Source organism: Cuculus canorus, chromosome 3 (assembly GCF_017976375.1).
Source record: "Cuculus canorus isolate bCucCan1 chromosome 3, bCucCan1.pri, whole genome shotgun sequence".
Taxonomy (NCBI): Eukaryota; Metazoa; Chordata; class Aves; order Cuculiformes; family Cuculidae; genus Cuculus; species Cuculus canorus.
In genome coordinates this window covers 29,517,138-29,535,442 of record NC_071403.1, presented here as the reverse complement: position 1 = coordinate 29,535,442, position 18,305 = coordinate 29,517,138, and the positions used below count along the sequence as shown (strand labels likewise).

The window sequence follows — 18,305 nt, the reverse complement described above, 5'->3', positions numbered from 1 at the left end:
CGCTCCGTTTCTGGCCCCCTGCGCACACGTGACTCGGTCAATTACATGCTTTCTTGCTACTAATTTCACATCGGATCCTTAAGGGGTTGGCAGGAGGCAGGAGTAGCCAATCGCCATTTCAACTAGGCTGACACGCCAAAATAATTTATGAATGAACAAGAAATCTCCAACCCATCTTTTTTTTATTATTATTATTATTTTTTCTCGACAGCTAATCTGCACGCTTCTTTACGGGAAATCGAAATGACGTATAATTCTGGGGTTTCTGCACTCCCATGCGTGCACAAATACTTAGGAAGATCCGCGTGTGTCTAGATACAAGCCCAGAGAACAACAAATACATGCAGAGGCAGGCGTGCCGATGAGATTATTAGGGTGTCCCCGCACGCTCGAGCCAGGGTACGCGTGCACACGCAATTAAGATGCTTACAAATGAGCCTACACGTGTCTACAGACAAGCGCTAGGTACGGCGGGAGGCATCAGCATGTGTTACCGTCTGCGCAAAACACGGGCATGTGTGCAACCGGAGCGCCGTGTCCACCTGAAGAAAAGCCACCCGGAGCCCCCGCGGCGTCGCACCCTCCGGGCACCGTCTTCTGCCCACGTGAGAGCGGGGAGAATGCCAGGGGGAGGAGATCTGCCCGTCCCACGCGTGTGTGGGGGGCGTTCGCCGGAGCCGCGGCTCCCCCGCCGGCGCTCACGCCTCGGCTGCACGGGAATAATTTCGCATTCAAATGAAAAGCGCGCCGGAAACGCGGTATCACCTTAATATGGCCCAGAATGCGCGGAGGTTTAGCGTTTCAAAACATTTCTGGAGGGGGATGGGGCGAGGAATTGTACTTCACAGGTTTCTCCGCCATCTCTTTCCGGGGGAGGGGATGTGATTAATGACTTCCTAAATAAGAGACGGGTTTTCAAGCCTAGTATTGGAGTAAACCTCCATCAGCAACGATTGTTCCTCGGGAGCGCGGGGGAGAGGAGGAGGAGGAGGACTGACCAAGAAATTTGCTGGAGAGGAGGAAGGCGGGCAAAAAAAAAAAAAAAAGCCGGAGGAAGAAGACAAAGAGGAGAGGAATATCGCTGACTGGAGACTGATGTTTTAAGTCTTCACTGCCAGCGGGAGGGGGGAATCCAACTCAGAAAAAAAATGTGGTCTGTTTAACGGGACCCCTGTACAAACACCCTCCCCGGCTCTCATACAGGTACCCAGCTCCTGCCCTGCCCGCCAGCCCCTCCTGTTGCTGCACGGCCGCAAGTTTGTTTAAAAATACTTTTAAAAACGTACCCTCCTCCCCCTCCCGCCATTGGGTGCGATTCCGTTTTTTTTTGTACCATCTGTCCTATCTTCTTCAATGCAAAGGTACAGATGAAGGTATGAAAAGATCAGACAGGTCTTTTCTGTCCTAACCGCCACATACAACTCACATGCAACCTCACTTTACATCCACTGTGCGTAACCTTTAAGCGTCGACTATACCTTGTTAAAACTTGGCCTCAATTACTTTCTTATTAAACCTCCTTCCTTCCCCCGGCATCCTCTCTTATCCGAAGGACACACACAAACAAAAGCCAACGCAACAAGCCGTTCCGTGCATAACCTGAATACAAGGGGTTTATGAATTTGCAAAGCACTTGCTCTTGTTTTGGAAGTGGCGTCGATCAGTCTGCCCAATTAAAGGGGACGCCTTTGCCCCGATGGGCCTGTTTACTCCTTTTGTTGCCTTTCAGGAACGCGTAAATTCCCTGCTAGCGCCTTGTTTCTGTGTGAAAATACCAAGGTGCTCGGTTGGATCGTTTGCTAGAAAGAAACGAGGGTGGGCAAAAGCGTATTTAGCAGCAGCCGGGCAAGTGGAGCAGAAGCTTTAAATCCTGAAATTCCTTTGCAGTCTTCAACCGTAAATTTCCTATAGGTTATTTCAACAGTGGAGGTCGACTACTTACACTGACCTGACCTGCGCATTCGTGCAACATACCACTTCTTTTTGCGTCTACCCTCCCTTCCCCCTTCACAATAGTGATTATTTTACAATATTAATTCACGAGTAATTGTATATGCTTGCATCTTATGACCGGGACGATACCTAATATATAATAAATGTATGAGATTATAACACATGTGAAACCCCAAGAAATTAAGGTTACAAGAAATTAACAAGAACAACAAATTAGAGTTACCGGAATGAAAATGCTTAAAATGAAAATGCTTAGACTTGCTCTAAGTGCCCAAGACTCCATTTCTTGTAGCAGAATGGCATATTTATAAAATACGAGCCCTCCGTGTATCTCCTTTCGAAAGGACAAGAAGTATTCTGTTTAATACCGTTCTAAAGGTCTTAATTTTTTCAGACTGATTTACTTTACCGACATTTGGTATAAAGATTCCTTACAGGCTAGAACATTGGTTAAACACCCACAAACAAGTTGATCGAGCTCATTAAATGGAAAAAATGTCTTATTAGCAAACTTCAGTTAAAAGAAAATTTGGAGTAATAGGTTCTTCGATAAATAAAGACTAAAAAAACACATAAATACATGAATGTAAAGATATTTGTAGCAAAGTATCTCTTATATTGCAAAACAAATGCAGATTTTGTAAAATGGAGGGGGGATTTGCACAGGGTCTTTACTGAGATTTTCAGGCCTCCAGTATTAGTGGAATTAAGGTTAGGGTCACTGGACTGGTCACTGGTGTCAGATGTTATCGACTCATTCATTTCCTGCAAGGGACATCAGCCTTTCAAGTTTTGTGGAAGGTAGACAGCTGATGCCACCTGGGAACTCTCTGGAAAAAAAATAAAAAAAAAGGAACCCAGCTCACTAACACACCCTTCCAAAATTCATTCGCAATAAACTGGAGGGGGAGGGGACAATAAGATAAAGGTGGAAAAAGCCCTACAGAACAAGTCAGTTCGTGGAAAAAATAGTTTAATGGTAATAGTTCACATATTAAAAAATATATTTCCATCCTTACATTTCGCTAAATAGATACTAATTTTGGCAAAACCTGTCTTTCTAAATACGCAGTAAGAGCTCGCTTGAAACTATGTAACCAAAACCAGCGGTGTTGGATTTCCAGTTTGTCACTTTCCTAAAAACTTGTTAAAAGTCCTAATTGGTGTTTTTTCCCGTTCTCAAAAAAGAAAAAAAAAAAAAACAAAAAAAAAAACCCAAACCAACTCCCACATCCCTCCGCCTCCAAAACCCAAAACAGAAAAAAAAAAAGCTAAACAAACGGACGGCCCCGTGTGTATTTGAAACCAAACGCGTTTTACACTTGAAAGCAGAGCTCGCGGTGCTGCCGCGACTTCCCATTCCATAGTGCAGCCAGAGTTTCTAGGGCGGGCAGGAAAGGCAGGCACGGCGCCGGGAGCCCCCCCCGCCCCTTCTTCACTTGCTGGGGGTGGTGACTTCGCGCCGCTCCCGCTGATGTTGGACCGAATGAGGCGCCCGTCGTGTTTCCTACGCGAGTTCTATCGTAAACCGGCTCGTCCTAATGCGGGGGTGGGGGAGCTTCCCGGCTGCTTCCTCGGAGCAGAGACACCCCCCCCACACCCCCCCCCCCCACACCCCTCCCAAAGCCAGGGGTCTCTGCCGGTGCCGAGCTCTTCCCACCAAAACCCCTACCCAGTCTGGCTCTCCTTCGCTCACCTCAGACTTGCTGTAATTAGCATTGCCCAGCTTGAAGGACGTGTAACATAGTTACAACTGAACTAGGTGTGCATCAAACACCCACTAAACTGGCCGAACACTGGCTGCGTTCAGTAGGCGAAAAAGAGGTGCCTGATACACTTTGAGAAACGATCGAGTATCTCAGCCAGCTGCCAGTCTACGCTTGGTCCTCTGTAGTTTCTGCCAGTCCCATGCCAGCTTCCTAGACGCTCTCCTACCAATGTAGTGTTGTAGATCATAATGCAATTACCTTCTGTGTTTAGTCAATTTTGTCAAGCATCAATAGCAGTCTGTGGATCACCATGACTGAGTCAACCGTGCCAGGAGTGTGGTGGATGCTGTGTCCCTTGCACTGAGCTGTAAGCATGATCTTTTTTTCCCCTACTTCGTGTTTTTTCTATATATTTTGCAATTAAGAACTTGGATGACAATGGAAAATGAAATAATTTATCCAATTATCTTACATAGTAAAGTCTCATCATTATGTATAGAAACATAATAGAAATTGTTAATCTAACTTAATATTCAATTGGTTTGGCATTAAGAACATCATGTGTTTCCTTTGATCCTGGAAAGTTATCCACCTTTCCCATGAACGTTTGCATGAAAATAAATCCTGCAGTGCTATGTGAAGGCTGTGTAAAACAGATCACCACATCAAGAGATTTTGAGAAAGCCATGTTTCTTTGTGGTTACCATCAGAGAAGGAGAGGCGAGACAGCCCCTTTCTAAATCCTGCTCTGTCATTTATCTCCACCGATGACTTTAAGACGTTTCCAGAAGACGCGGATTTTTCCCACCGGGAGAAGGCGTATTTCACAGAGCAGGGTCGGTCGTGCCCAGCCACCGCCCGGCGCTCTCCTCTTTTCCCTGCTTCGATGCTGTTACCCCGCTCCCCCTCCCCCCGCGTTATTCCCGCGGGACACGTAGCCAAATCTTAACCAAACGCATTCCCGCTCTCACCGCGCTCCCGGGGCCGGGGCCGATGCGGGTCGGGATTTGCTCGAGGTGCCCCCGCGAGGACGAGCTTGTACCCCGCCTGCCCTCCTCGCTGCTGTTCGGGCAGCGCCGCCTGAAGGGGCGGCGGAGCGGGATGCAGGAGCCCCGACGCTGCCCCCGCTGCTCGCACCGGCGGGCGCGGTGCGGGTGGTCCCGGCGGGATGGAGCGCGGACGCCGCAAGGGGGATTTGCAGAAGGCAAAGGAACGGCTCCGAGCCGCGCGGGATCCGAGGGCAGGAGGGACGCGGTCACACGTGCTTTTGACACCCCCCCAAGCTGTGGGTTCGCAGCCTTTTCCCGGGCCAGCCGCCTCCTCTCCCGGGAGAGCCGCGCGCGGGCTGGGTGTCCCGGCAGAGAACGCGGGGGACAGGGGGGGCCAGCAGCACCTCTCGACGGGAGCTCCGCGCCCCGGCACCGCTCGGAGAGGGCTGCGTGCCGGGAGCGCCCCGCCGGCGCCGGCGCTCGACAACAGCACAGAAATGAGGAGTTGAAATCGTAGTCAGCGACTGAGGTGCGCGCGGCCAGCGGGGGGTGCGTGGTGGTCCACAAGGGTCAGGTACAGACGGGCGGGCTCACACCGCAACCAACAGGTACCTGACGCTGAGCTACTGTAAATAAACTTTGGTTGCACAATTGTTTATTTGTCTTACAGAAGCAGAACGCTCAAATTCATCAAGGAAGAACTCTGAAGCCTGTGCAAAAAGTTAATTATCCCCCTCCCCCAAAGAATTAAGTTCGTTTGCATTACTGGGGCCGAAGCGCTACAGTGCTTCAGTTTTATAGACACAAAGTCAGCCATGTAAGACGCTATAGAGAAGACTGACCTGAGCCTGAGGAGACCTTCTTGAATGACCTCATCGTCTTCTGAGGAACCTAAAATCAGAGAGCTGGAGTCAGTACTGTGTACATTGTGCCAGGGTACCATATTTAATTACCCCTTCTCCAGTTTAACGGCTCATTAGAAGGCCATAAATTGCCAGGGCATTAACTCTGTGAAGTGACCTGTAAACTTATTAACTGTTGGAGACTTACCTAGCTCATCAGAACCACAATGAGATAACCAAGAGTAAGATAAAAATGAGCTGTTTTTTTTTTCTAAAATCATCCATAAAGGCGTTGCCCCCTTCACTACTCTCTTATGAAAGCTATACGGTTGACAACAGCAGAGGGAAAAGACAGAGATTTGCAGGATATTGGAAGGTGTTTGTTTCCTTTATCAATATTTCATTGCAATAGGTAACCCAAGAACTAGTGAATTGTCTTTACTACGCTTAAATTCTACAAATTAAGCAATCAGTCAAGCCTCATATATGACTTAAAAAAAAAATATTCTTTTCATGGTCAAAATTGTAACTTGATGCCAGTTTATAAGCACCAATAGAAAAATGATTTCAACTGCATCGATTACAAAATTGCAGATCATATGTAAGACTATTAAATTCTAGGTCTCAATGTGACCAAAACCAATCAGTCCTAAAAGTACAGATGTGTAACTTGATTGAATCTCCATGAAAGGTGTACTTTTGATATAGCTGAGCAACACCTGGCTGACTTAGTATAACCCCAATAACAACTTCACACAGAAAATGGGTACACAGATGGTAGGAAGCATGAAGGAGAAGACCTTAGTTTTGGACTAAGCTTGTTATTTAGGCTGACCAGTTTGTTTAATAAGATAAGGATTAATAGATAGGAGCATGCACAAACTCACCTGCTACAAGCCTGTCCTCTTGTCACCCTCTACTGTCTTTTGAATACTCTAACTAAAATACATCCAAAACAATCAAAGAATTACATTATCTTCCTGTTTAGATAAAAGCCAAATTATCTTTTGGAGAAATATGAGATTTGTGTTTTCCCAATTTTCCTGACGGTTATCCTGCTCTCTTATTAAAAAATGGGATATTCTACTAGGAATGAGAAAAGCCAGAAGAACGATCAAAGACAAGTGGAATCAAATTTCTTTAACTTCTTTCCCCCTACTGTCAGTTATCCCAAGTCATTTTCAACACCAGGAATCTGAAAAGGGGATAATACTACTTTATTTTCAGTGCCACATCACTGGCAATTCAATTCCTCTTCTTTTGTAGTAACTAAGTTTTCCACTGGAACTGTGTGGACTTCTGCCTGCTATCAAATCTAGCTCTGCTTTTACACCTTCAAGCACTGAAGCCCCATCTCCTTTGTCTGCCTCTTTGTTCTGTCAACCTGTGGCTACGTGGCTTTTGTGTCTTTTGGATTTACTTGCATTATTTATACAACTTAATGAAATATGCAAGCATAGAAGTAAAGGATCTGTTCTTGGCTTTGGCAGGTAGCCTGCTTCAGTTTATGAAGAGATTAAAAATAAATATTTGGGGGAGTGGTGTTGGGACTCAAAGGGATAAAGTACAGTTCTTAAAAATTACAGCAGAAACCAGCACAAGCTTGTTATTCTTGTTTCCAGTATCACATAACATATTTGTAAGCATCACATATTTTAGAGTGTCACATAAACACGAGATTAAGCAGAAAAAAGGAAATGTAATAAACAATTTGTTAATAAAGTAGTTATTGTAAACAAGTTTCCCAATACCTAAAACTTAGCACAAGGGACGTTAGTATAGAAAAGCCTGGACATTCCAATTCTAAACCAGATAGTTTAGATGAGAAACTAAGTGGCAGGTATTTTACTGCATCTTACTGAAAGCCATAAGAAATCAGTCCCTGACTTAAATGGAAGCAGGTTTGGGCTCTGAAGTGGCTCATGGTGAATTCTCCTGTGCCTGCTTATGCAATACAAAACTGAATTTTGGCATTTTAGTTCTGAAACTATCTTGGCATTTACATTAACTCTGTAACTGCAAATAACCAAATGCTGTTTAAGAATTATGTACTAGACAGCAAGATGAGTTAAAGTTACTTGCTTTGAAAGCAATCCTTGTTTTAACTAGGTATTCACAGCATGTGGAAGGATACTGAATAGTAGGCACAAAAAATAACGCAACAGATCACCACATGGAGTTATCACAGGATGGGAAATACAATGAAAAGAGTAGTATCAGTTAAAGACACACTGACAGACATCCAACAAAATTCCCCTTTCCTTACAGGTAGCATATTCTACAACTGAAGTTACTTAACAGCTTATATAGTTTATTTTTTGACAACTCATTGGCCAGGGGAAAACCATAAATTTGTGTTTATACCTATTTAAAAAAAAAAAAGTTCTCTGTCTTTGATAAGCATCGTTTTGAATTAATTAGCTGAAGCAAGTTTGCTTCCAGAAGACTGAGAAACCTAATTTGCTTGCATGAAAATAGAGCAGAAATACATAGTTACCTCATTTAAATAAGCTATATGTTTCCTCCAAAAATAAATTGAAAATAAAAATTCTGATGTTAAACCTGTTTATTTCAGTCAGAGGTAGCCACAGATTTCTTCCACAGAATGAAGCCTGCAGTGTATTTTTGAAAGAGTGCTGCATACTGTAAGTATGATCAGAGTGCAGAAGAACGAAGAACAAACTCCACCATTACTTTATTTTATAACAAACAAATATGATAGTGATGCAAAGGCAGAAGGGAAAACATTCAGGTGTTAAAGGAGTTCTTCTGGTTAATGCATCAGGAGTGAAAGCTTGAATAGATGAATGCTGCAAAGTAAATAAAAAATTTAAAAAGCTCTGTGTGTACAGAACCTAAGCATAGAAAGAACATAAAACATCAGCTTTTAAAACATATATATACACACATCCACATAGTGGTCAGACATATTAACTTAGGAAATGCATTTTGTAATTAACATAATTTTCTGTCTTTTGAATCAGTCAGTAAAAAATAACACTTTATTGTTGTTTACAGTTCTTGACTGCTGGTTAGAAACATTATGCACACATGATTTCAAACATCACAAATGTCTTATGCTCTGAATTAACTTGAGTCTGTACACGGATTCCTTAATGTACAGTTCTAAATAGTGAGTTTCCTCCTGAGATGTTATCATTGTTTTAACTCTTTTCCTTTATGTTTAATCCAATAAAATATAGTTAGTTTGAAACGCATAAGTAAGAAAAAATAAGATTTCCTGAAAATGTACACTCAGGACTCAATGTCCTTATACAATTACAGGGGTAAAAGAAAGTTGAAAACTTTCACAATTTTATTCTTAGTCTAGCCATAATTTTCTTTGCTTTTTTCCCATACTTTTCTTCTTACACCGTTACAATATTTTTCTAACAAATGAAGATAAAAGCAAGCCCGTGTGAGATGCTGAAACATCTTAAAAATGCTGATTCAAGAAAATCAACTGAACAACTAGCAAGTCAAAATTTAGTTGTTCTTTACTAATTTCACCCTATTTTCTCACTGGTCTGAAGAAGGGTAACTAGTGTTTTAAGTAAATAAAATGGTTTGGCGATAGTCCAGGTATGTGTCTCTCAGATATAAAGCGAGGCGAAGCATACCTTAGTTTTTAAGAAACAAAGTACACATTTCTGAAGATCAAACATCCAGTTTATGCACTTTTCAACCACTAGTAAAAATGTCATTTGACTACAGTGGGAACAAGAACACAGAATGGTAAAATGTGCTTCCACCGTTGTTAGGAATCTGAGTTTTTTTAGTGATACAAAAGAAGTAATAAGACCCACTGTATAAGAATCGGAGCCAATGAAAGCCTGACAACCACTTAAACAGGATCAAATACCATTATTATATTAATATTGTCAGTTATTTCACCATTAAAAACTATTTAGGATTTATTTAGGTTAAAACTTTAACTAAAGGAACAAGATTACTTATGTTTTAAGGACTGAAAATAGGTATATACAATTCTCATATTTAGTCTATTCAACACAGTACAATCTGCAGTTTCATATAATCTATGTCTTAGTGTACATATATGAAGCATTATTTAATACAAACAAATGTAAAATAAGTATGTTTCAAACAATGTTTTGTAAGATTCCAAGATGATTTTTTTTAAATTACAATTTAAAAATAAAACACACCACTCTCTACTGTTTTTCTACTTCATTCATATTTTAACTATTTTCTTCCCACTTTACTGTTAGCATGTGCCTATTGAAATTGCCAAACATTGATTTTCTATATAGCAAACAAAACTATGAGAAAGCTAACTTGTGATCTCATTACATTTGTTTTCAGAAGGATAGTTCTATTTTTTAAATTAGTATCAGTACTTTGTAAGAAAAAGAAAACTTTAAAAGCCACATTTCTCAAATCATAGCTAGATCAACATTTTTTCCAAACCTCAATGACTGATTTATTTTGTATTTATTTATTTCTATGAGAAACTACATATATGGAAGAAAGATTATTTCCCTGCTTATAAAAAGCTATTTGCAAACAAAGCAACACTAAATGAAACTGAAAAGATACACATTAAAGGCCAAATAAAGAAAGAGCATTATAGCAACAAATTGAATTGAATATTTAAAATTTTAGCCTAAAGAAAAAAGCATTTTTTCCACTCTCCCTGATTGCACTAAATTGAATGTGTTACTGACAATCATTGTAGAGATGTTATATTTTTAACCCAGAACTGTACATGCTTTTTCCTCAATGCAAACCTGCTATTAAACCAAGATTACATTCTATAAACAAATAGTATAATTTACAACTTTCATCTAGATTATAAAAATACTCTAACTAATTTAAAGACTTCAACATAATTCCCTCAAAAGTGAGGGCACTGCAAAAAGTTTTATTTTTAAAAGTATATTATGTAGATTTTTTTATTTGTTTTTATAACAGTTTTACTATGGTTTGTTCAGACCTCCATTCTGAGATGCTTCATATTATCTAATACTTCTTTTCATGGAATTTACACATATTTCACATTTCTTTTCCTTTGCACTGAATTTTTGTTTTATTTGTACATGCCATTTACCCACAAAACAGAGGATCTTTTTATTTTTTTTAATCACTGAATCATTACTTGACAGCATTAATAAAGACAGGGTTTCTTTTATCTTTTGCATTTTATAACATGCTTACCAAATACTGCTATAGATATTGTGGATTAAAACAATCACATCAAAGGTTATAAAACGAAAACATCAGATGAGAGTCTGTCTTTTAAATACTAATACTGTCTTTCCTTGAAGTATGGATGGTACAGGGCTTATGACAGTTTTCTCATCTTAACTGGAATGGACAGCAGCCCTGTGTGTTGTATCTTCTGACTGAGTCAGTGTTTAAAACAACTGCACAAATAAAGTTAATGTAATACTTGTCTTTTATAAAGTTAGTGCAGATAGGTCATTAATTCAAACCAGAATAAAGTACACAGGAACATCAGTGATATGCAACTAAAAATACATAATTTCTAAAATCAAAGATGAAAATCTTTAAAATCAGCACACACATAAGTATTTGAAGTACGTGCAGGAGAGACTGTCTGAAAGAAAAGCAGAATCTATGCTATACAAAAGTACTAGTGAGTGTACAAATTCTAACAGTATTATTTGTGGGCTTTATCCTTAGGTTCTGCAGTACTGCATCAAATGTTACCTGTAGAATAGTTATTAAATAGTTCTAGAATGTTTATGAAAACATGATTTAGTGTAAATGTGATATTATTAGTATCAATTCAAATGATCAAGAAACCTGAACCTTAATAACTGAAAGAATATTACACTGCATAATACAATATGATAATCACAGACAGTTTTAAGGTCTGTGTAATTACTGCATAGTGACATAGAGAATGCTGCAGGCTGCAAGCAGGATTTTTGGGATGGGAAGTGTTGTGCTAGAAAGTATAATTACATGCATGAATGCCAAAAATGCATGGACTTGCAATTTAACTTTACTGAAATCACAGTTTTAACTATCATCAGGATAGACCTCTTTTTCTGCTAATATCACTGGAAAAACACAAAATGGCTATGTTCTCTTCTCTCAGTTCTCAAGTACAAACACTTAATGCAAATTATAAATTATTAAATGTTAAATTAAGAAACCTATTTAAATGCTTAGACAGACCTTTCTTTTTCATATCAGTAACAACAGCACAAATAATTCCACATTACAGCCACGTTCAAGAAAAGAGGGAATTTGGTCAACCTATATCTATTTCTCTGTTAAAATTGACTAGTTAAATATTACACTCCTCACTTTTCTGTATAATTAAGTTTTTGTTCAACCATGAAAAAACTAAGAACTGATTGCCTGAAAATGAGCTGCATGACCTTTGTCCCGGTTTGTCACCTTTGACCTTTAATTTGAAGACCCTGCATATCAATTAATTCTATATTTAGAAGCAGAATGTTAAAAAGTCTGTGTATTTTTAAAATTGTTATCCTTCCACATGAAACACATCAGGTTGTTTTTATCCTTGTTATCCTTCTTTTTAGCTTCTACACATCAAACAAGAGTAGCATACTTGCTTCTTATTATGCAACTGCATTTGAAACACCCAGTGTGCAATTACAGAAAATGAACACTTGTCTCTGTAGTGAAAAACAGCCTTTTTTTTTTTTTTTTTGTGTATTGGAGATGGTGAAACACATTAAAGTGAGTTTAGAAAAAAAAAATCTTCTAGATTGCACACCTTTAGAAATTTCACTGTTTTTTCTTAAAGGAAGACAGAAAAAAATCTCACGTCTGCGTTTGTATTGCTGCCAGTGGATACCTGCTTTTTTCTTGAACCTTCCCCATACAATCAGCGCTTATTATGTTCTCACTGATGACATGCTGTTTTGATATCAGCTTTCCATGTCTTTTCATAAACTAACCTATAGTTAAAAATAGCAAGTTCCTGTCCAGACGCTGCTTTCAGCTGCATTTCCATTCTACATAGGCTACATTACGCTTTGCAAGTGTTCCATGAAAAAAATCTTTATTGCTGGAAGGGCTCCTTTTCTAAAGAAAAAAGCGCTATAGTATTTCTGTCACTGATTTTACTACCAGCAGTCAACACCAAAGTGACACAGTGTATTACATAAAGGCTTTCGGTGAAAGCATTTCCCTACCGTGACCCCTTGTGAACGACGCAAAAACACACCGGAGGAATGAAAGGCGGCGGCACAACCGGCAGCGGCGCCCGCGCAAGCGGAACCGCCCCGGGACCGCGGGCTCCGGCTGGGACCAACATGGCTGGCGGCGTTCAGCACCGCGGCCAGCGGCGCGGCGGAGGAGGGAGGGGCGGCCCCTCACCCGGCCTCGCGCCGCTCCTCGCCGCGGGGAAGAGACTCCTTGGGAAACCACCTCCCGCCCCGGTGCCCTGCCGGTTCGCTCAGCCACCGAGCGGCATCGCACGGGTTCCAGCTGCCACTCAAACAAAGCACTGCCACGAGGTTGTGGAAAAGAGGATGAACAAAGATTTTAGCCTCTTCGGTTTTAAAATTCATTTCTGTGCTCGAGGATGCAATCCGGAATGCTGCCTGCGACCTACCGCTGCATCCCAGCGATGGCTCAGAAGGTTCAGGCCTAAGAGGAGAGGGCTGGTTTGGGGTTTTCTTCTTCATTCATCCACCTGCCACCATTGCTTTTCTTCTGAAAATTTTAATACGTGCTAGCTAATAAATTTTCAGATTAAAAAAAAAAAAGTTTTGATAAGACTGAGATGGCAGCACCACACCCTTTACAGAACGTATTTTAACAACAGCGTAGAATACAGCTATTTTTGTCATACATACACAGTTTTCGCTAGGCTGCCTTTTTGTAACTACGACACAGGGCAAACATCCGCCATAATCACTACTTTTGCCATACACACGTGATTCATTTCACCACAGCGAAGGAAACTTGACTTCCTGGTGTATTGATAATTAAGGCCATAATTTAATTCAATATTGATTCTAGCTACTCTATATCAAGGGGAAAACCCATCATCTTTCTTTAAAGAACTATGGCTTAGTTGCAGATCTTATAAAATGTTTTCCAAACAAGCTTGTCAGTGTAGCCTCCTCCTAAGTTTTTTTTAGTGTTAAAAAAACCCAAGTTGTAGGTTTGTAAAACAAAGCATACAGATATCAATCTAAAGATAAACACACGCTACTGCATTTTAGTGCAATATTATACCCAGACACCACCAAAACAGTACATATCTCTATTTAAATGAATTAAAATCAAATTTAACTATAATTATTTTCTTGCTATCTGATGACTTGCTCAAGATGACAGCTCTCCGTACTTGCAATTTTTAATAGTGTCCCCATGCAAGATGTATAATTCCAAAACAAGCTGTCAGGGAGGGAAAGACCCTAGCCTTGTGTATGGCCTATTTAAAAACAATAACAAGACCAGTTACACAACGAAAAAGTGTGAAGCCTGTCAGCAAACTGGCGAGTGCACCGCTGCTTCGTCCCATCACTGTAAGAAAGTCATGCAGAATTTATTCACAACTACTGACAGACGGCTAAAAGCTAGCGAGAGAGAAAACAGTAAATGAATCAAATCTCTTCAGGTAACAGGTTCAACAGATTAAAACGGGAAATTTCCTTGTGTTAAAGCAAAAAGATATTTAAAAATCAACCTAGAGTTTCCAGATTTACTTCGAACCGCCGATTTTGTACCGTGTAATAGCGTGGACAAAGTATTGTTACGCGCGTTGCGGCTGAGCTGTTTGCCTATTTCTGTCTCCCCGCTAACGGGCTGGCGGTTCATCCGCTCCGCGCTGCCCGAGCGGAGCCGCCGCTCCCACCTGCGGCCGCGCACACACCACGCGTTTCGGCGCCGTTCCCGCACTTTATTCTCCGTCCCTCGCGCCCTCCCCTCCCGCGCGCAGCCTCCCCCGCGGCGCGGAGCCATCCAAGATGGCGGCACCGCTCGCCTCGAAACCCCCAGCGCGGCGCTGCGCGGGGCTCCTGGTCCGGTCACCGCGGGGCGCTCGGACTTTTCGGGGCGCCACAAAGCCGTTCACCTCCCGTATCCCTTCCACCGCGGGAGCCCCGCGCCGCTCCCCACCCAGCCACTCGCCCCAGACCTGCGGGTGGCAGGTGGGGCACCGCTGCCGGGCGGAGGGTCCCGCACATCCCAGCGCCACCGCCCTCGTCCCGCTACGGCTGCTGCCGGCTTCCTGACGCGCGGGGCCGGCCCGCCTGCCCCTTCCTCCCCCATCCCGGAGGGCGAAAGATGCGGCTCCGTTCGAGGGCGGTGGCGAATGGGGGGGGGTAAAGGTGGGAACCCGGAAGTGCGCGCGCCACGCCGCCCGCGGGGACGCGCCTGGCACAGCGCGGAGCCTCCGCCGCGCCGCGCCGCGCCTTACTTTCCTCCGGCATGTGGGGGGGGGGTAGGGGAAAAAAACCACCCTTCGCCGCGCCCCAGCAGGTGCGGCGGGAGGGCAAGACGCGCCGCGAAAAGGGGGAGCTCGCTTACCTCCCGCGCGCCATGGTGGCCGGGCGAAGCGGGGCTGCGCACCCCGCCGACGGGCGCCCCCGCGGGGGGGGGCTGCGCCTTTCGCGAGCCGCCGGGAGGACGGAACGGAGGAGGAAGAGAAGTCGGAGAAGGAAGCGAGCGGCGGGAAGAGAGGGAGGGAGGGGCGGCGGGGGGACGCGGCCCCAGCGCCCGCTCACGCCGCAGCCGCCGCGCACCTGCCCGCCGCCCTCCCCGCGGGCAGGGCGGGCGCGCGGCGGGCACGCGCGGGGGCGCTCGAGGGCAGCGCGAGACGGCGGGGCGGGGCTGGCCCCCCCCCCGCACGGGACTCGCCCGCCGCGCCCCAGAGCCGCCCGCCCCGCCCCGCCCCGCCCCGCCCCGGGCGCGAGGCTGAGCCGCGGGAGCTGCGGACTCGAACCCACCCGACCTGCTGGTGGTGGCCCGGCGCCTCCTGAGGAGGACGGGCTGGGAGAGTTGGGGTTGTTCATCCTGGGGAAGAGAAGGCTCCGGGGAGACCTTGTAGCGACCTTCCAGCACCTGAAAGGGCTACAGGAAAGCTGGGGAGGGACTGTTCACAAAGGCTTGTAGTGACAGGACTAGAGGCAATGGGTATAAACTGGAGAGGGGCAGGTTTAAGCGAGACATAAGGAGGAATTTTTTCACCATGAGGATGGTGAGGCACTGGCACTTCCCTGGGTGAATACAGTTCAAAGCCAGGTTGGATGGGACCTTGGGCAGCCTGGTCTGGTAGGAGATGTCCCTACCCATGGCAGGGGGATTGGAACTGGATAAACTTCAAGGTCCCTTCCAACTCAAACTATTCTATTATTATATTTGGAGGCATATCGGTGCATCATAGAATCACTAGGTTGGACAAGACCTCTTAGATCATCAAGTCCAACCATTCCTATCCGCCACTAAACCATGTCTGTGAGCACCTTGTCTACTCGTCTTACCATAGCTCCAAGGATGGTGATTCAACCACCTTCCTGGGCAGCCTCTGCCAGTGCCTAATGACAGTTTATGTGAAAAATTTTTCCTGATATCCAGTCTGGACCTCCCCGGTGCAGCTTGAGGCCATTCCTCCATTCCCAAACGTCCACAAGTTCTGCAACTGCACTTGTCTCTTTAACACCCGGAGCTGCAGCATGTCTGGTCTACTTGTGCTGCTGCCCATCCCCAAATCTGCTGCTGGCAGGTGGGGGAATCGCTGTTGTATAGAAGACCTTGTATATCTTAACACCACCCTAGCCAGCTGCAGTCATGACCTGGCAGGAGATCTCATGATGTGCTGTCCACATTCTCAAAGCAGGCAGGCTTCTGCTGTGCAACTGGTTTGTCTGGAGCTCGTCGCTTTCCAGTTGTCTTGCGCCACAATCAATTTTTTTTCCTGACTTTTTAAATCCTGAAGTTTCATTTTTCTAGCTTGTCCTCACTTAACCACAGGATGCCCCAATGGTTGTTTACATACAGTCATGAACACACTTCACCCAAGTGTACACCAAAGTGTACGTCATTCTAGAAACAGAAGGCTTACCGAAGCTTAGTTACCTATGGATTAATGTTCCACATCCTTTTTCTACACATCTCCTCTATATAGGCTCAGATAATCCCCACTTCCCTTGTGCACTAGCAAAATGGAGATTTTTCCCAGCAATGTGTAGGCTGGCAGGTTCACTGACTGCTTGTGCTTGCATTAGTCAACTGGGAAGTCAATCTACTGATTGACTATAGCTGGAAAAATTTTTCTTCCTGAGACAGTGTGTTAAAATGACGTGCCATCCCTAGTGAAAAAGAAAAAGCATTGATGATATTTTGTAAAAAAATAGTACTCAAAAAAGCACTTTTAATTTTTCATGCTATTGTGTTCCACCCAAAGCAAAATAAAGCATTAATCTGTTTGTGTTGTACTGCAATCCAAAATAATTTCTGGAATAGCTCATGAAAAAATGTCATAAAATCGTTATATGTAATATTTCTCTAGCAAAGTCTGCTGAAGCTTCTTCATTTTAGTAAACAAACAAATGAACAAACATTCAGTAAATAGTGCTGTTTTCCATTCTTCAATGGTGTCTGCAGCTGTGTGAAATATTCACTGAACATTTGAAAAGAAGGAGCTGAGAAACTCATGTCAGGGAGTGAATTACTGACATTCCAGGTAATACCTTCTCTGGCACATTCCTGGGTTCGAGAAACTAGTCCAAAGCCAGAGCTTCCTGGATTTAGTTCCTCCTATTCCACCTCCATTGCTACTCGTACCAGAGAGCACATTTACTGTTTCTGTGCAGCAGGGAGAGTCTGCTGCTCCTGCAGCTTTGTGCTGCCTCAGATTTCCCATCCTTCCACATGTATCCTCCTGGTGTTCTGTTTCGATCATGCTACGTTTCCTTTCCTGATGGTGTCATCTCCCAGGTGCCAGCTCCTTCATTAGCCTACTTTATGCCAGCTTAATTGGGGTCTGAGTAAGCACTTCTGGCAATTGTGCATAGGTTTATCTGCAATATTTCTGTGAACTGCTATTTGTTTTAGGGAGTTTGTGTCAACTGTTGATAAAATTGTCTAAAATTTTCCCATTATAAGACAGTTTTCCAGTTGCTTGTGTTTTTGGCAAACTAGCTCTTTGTTATAAAATTTTCTCTGCCTCCTGTTATAGGGTCTTCACAATTTTTTCCCAGTCATTTCCAGGAAAAAAATATTTTAAAAATACGTGTGTTCCATAGTATTATTTTCTTTAAAATAATCTAGTGGTCCCAACATTTAGAGCAGGCATTTCAGATCTAGCATAATGGCAGGAGAATGCCCGTTGTTCATGTGGGTACTCTATCAAGATCTGGCTGAGCTAATAACCCCTTGCCAAATCACAGTTTGTACGCGCTGAGAGACTTTCTGAACAGCTGAAATCTACAAAGCCTTGGGTCCAACGAAAACCCGAGTTATTTCCAACACTGAACGCCCAACATCCTGTGTGTACCAAGTTTTCTACAGTGAATGAATACAGTTCACACACATACTCCCCCTCCTTGTCCAGGTTACAAAATCTTAGGGAAAACTTCCCATGGATACTTTTAGCTGCTGCTTTTCCCAAACAGGTTCTTGTTTGGGAACTGAGAACAAGGAAATTCTTTCTCTTGTCCTTTTAGTGACCCTACTGCTAACACCCTGGAAGCATGAAGGAAGAAGCTATCGAAGTCTAGTAGAAAAAAAAAAAATAAAAGAAAGACAAATGCCAGGCCAGAATGAGGGGAAAAAATAGATTAAGATTCTCCTGAGATCAGAACTGTTCAGGGGACAAAAAGTTAAGTCTAGAAATTGGA

At 43.4% G+C, this 18,305-nt stretch overlaps 1 protein-coding gene across 2 annotated transcripts in view; it reads right to left on the bottom strand.

The window, feature by feature from the left end:
- Nucleotides 1–15,222, bottom strand: part of LIN28B (lin-28 homolog B) — a 97,026-nt gene extending 81,804 nt beyond the window's left edge. For both annotated transcript variants that reach the window (XM_054063838.1, XM_054063839.1), the window contains exons 1-2: nt 14,995–15,222; nt 5,494–5,542 (exon numbers count right to left, since the gene is read on the bottom strand). In XM_054063838.1, the coding sequence (XP_053919813.1) occupies nt 5,494–5,527 (34 nt within the window). In that variant the 5' untranslated portion in view covers nt 5,528–5,542; nt 14,995–15,222. The remainder of the gene's footprint in view (nt 1–5,493; nt 5,543–14,994) is intronic.
- Between the last annotated feature and the right edge of the window lie 3,083 nt (nt 15,223–18,305).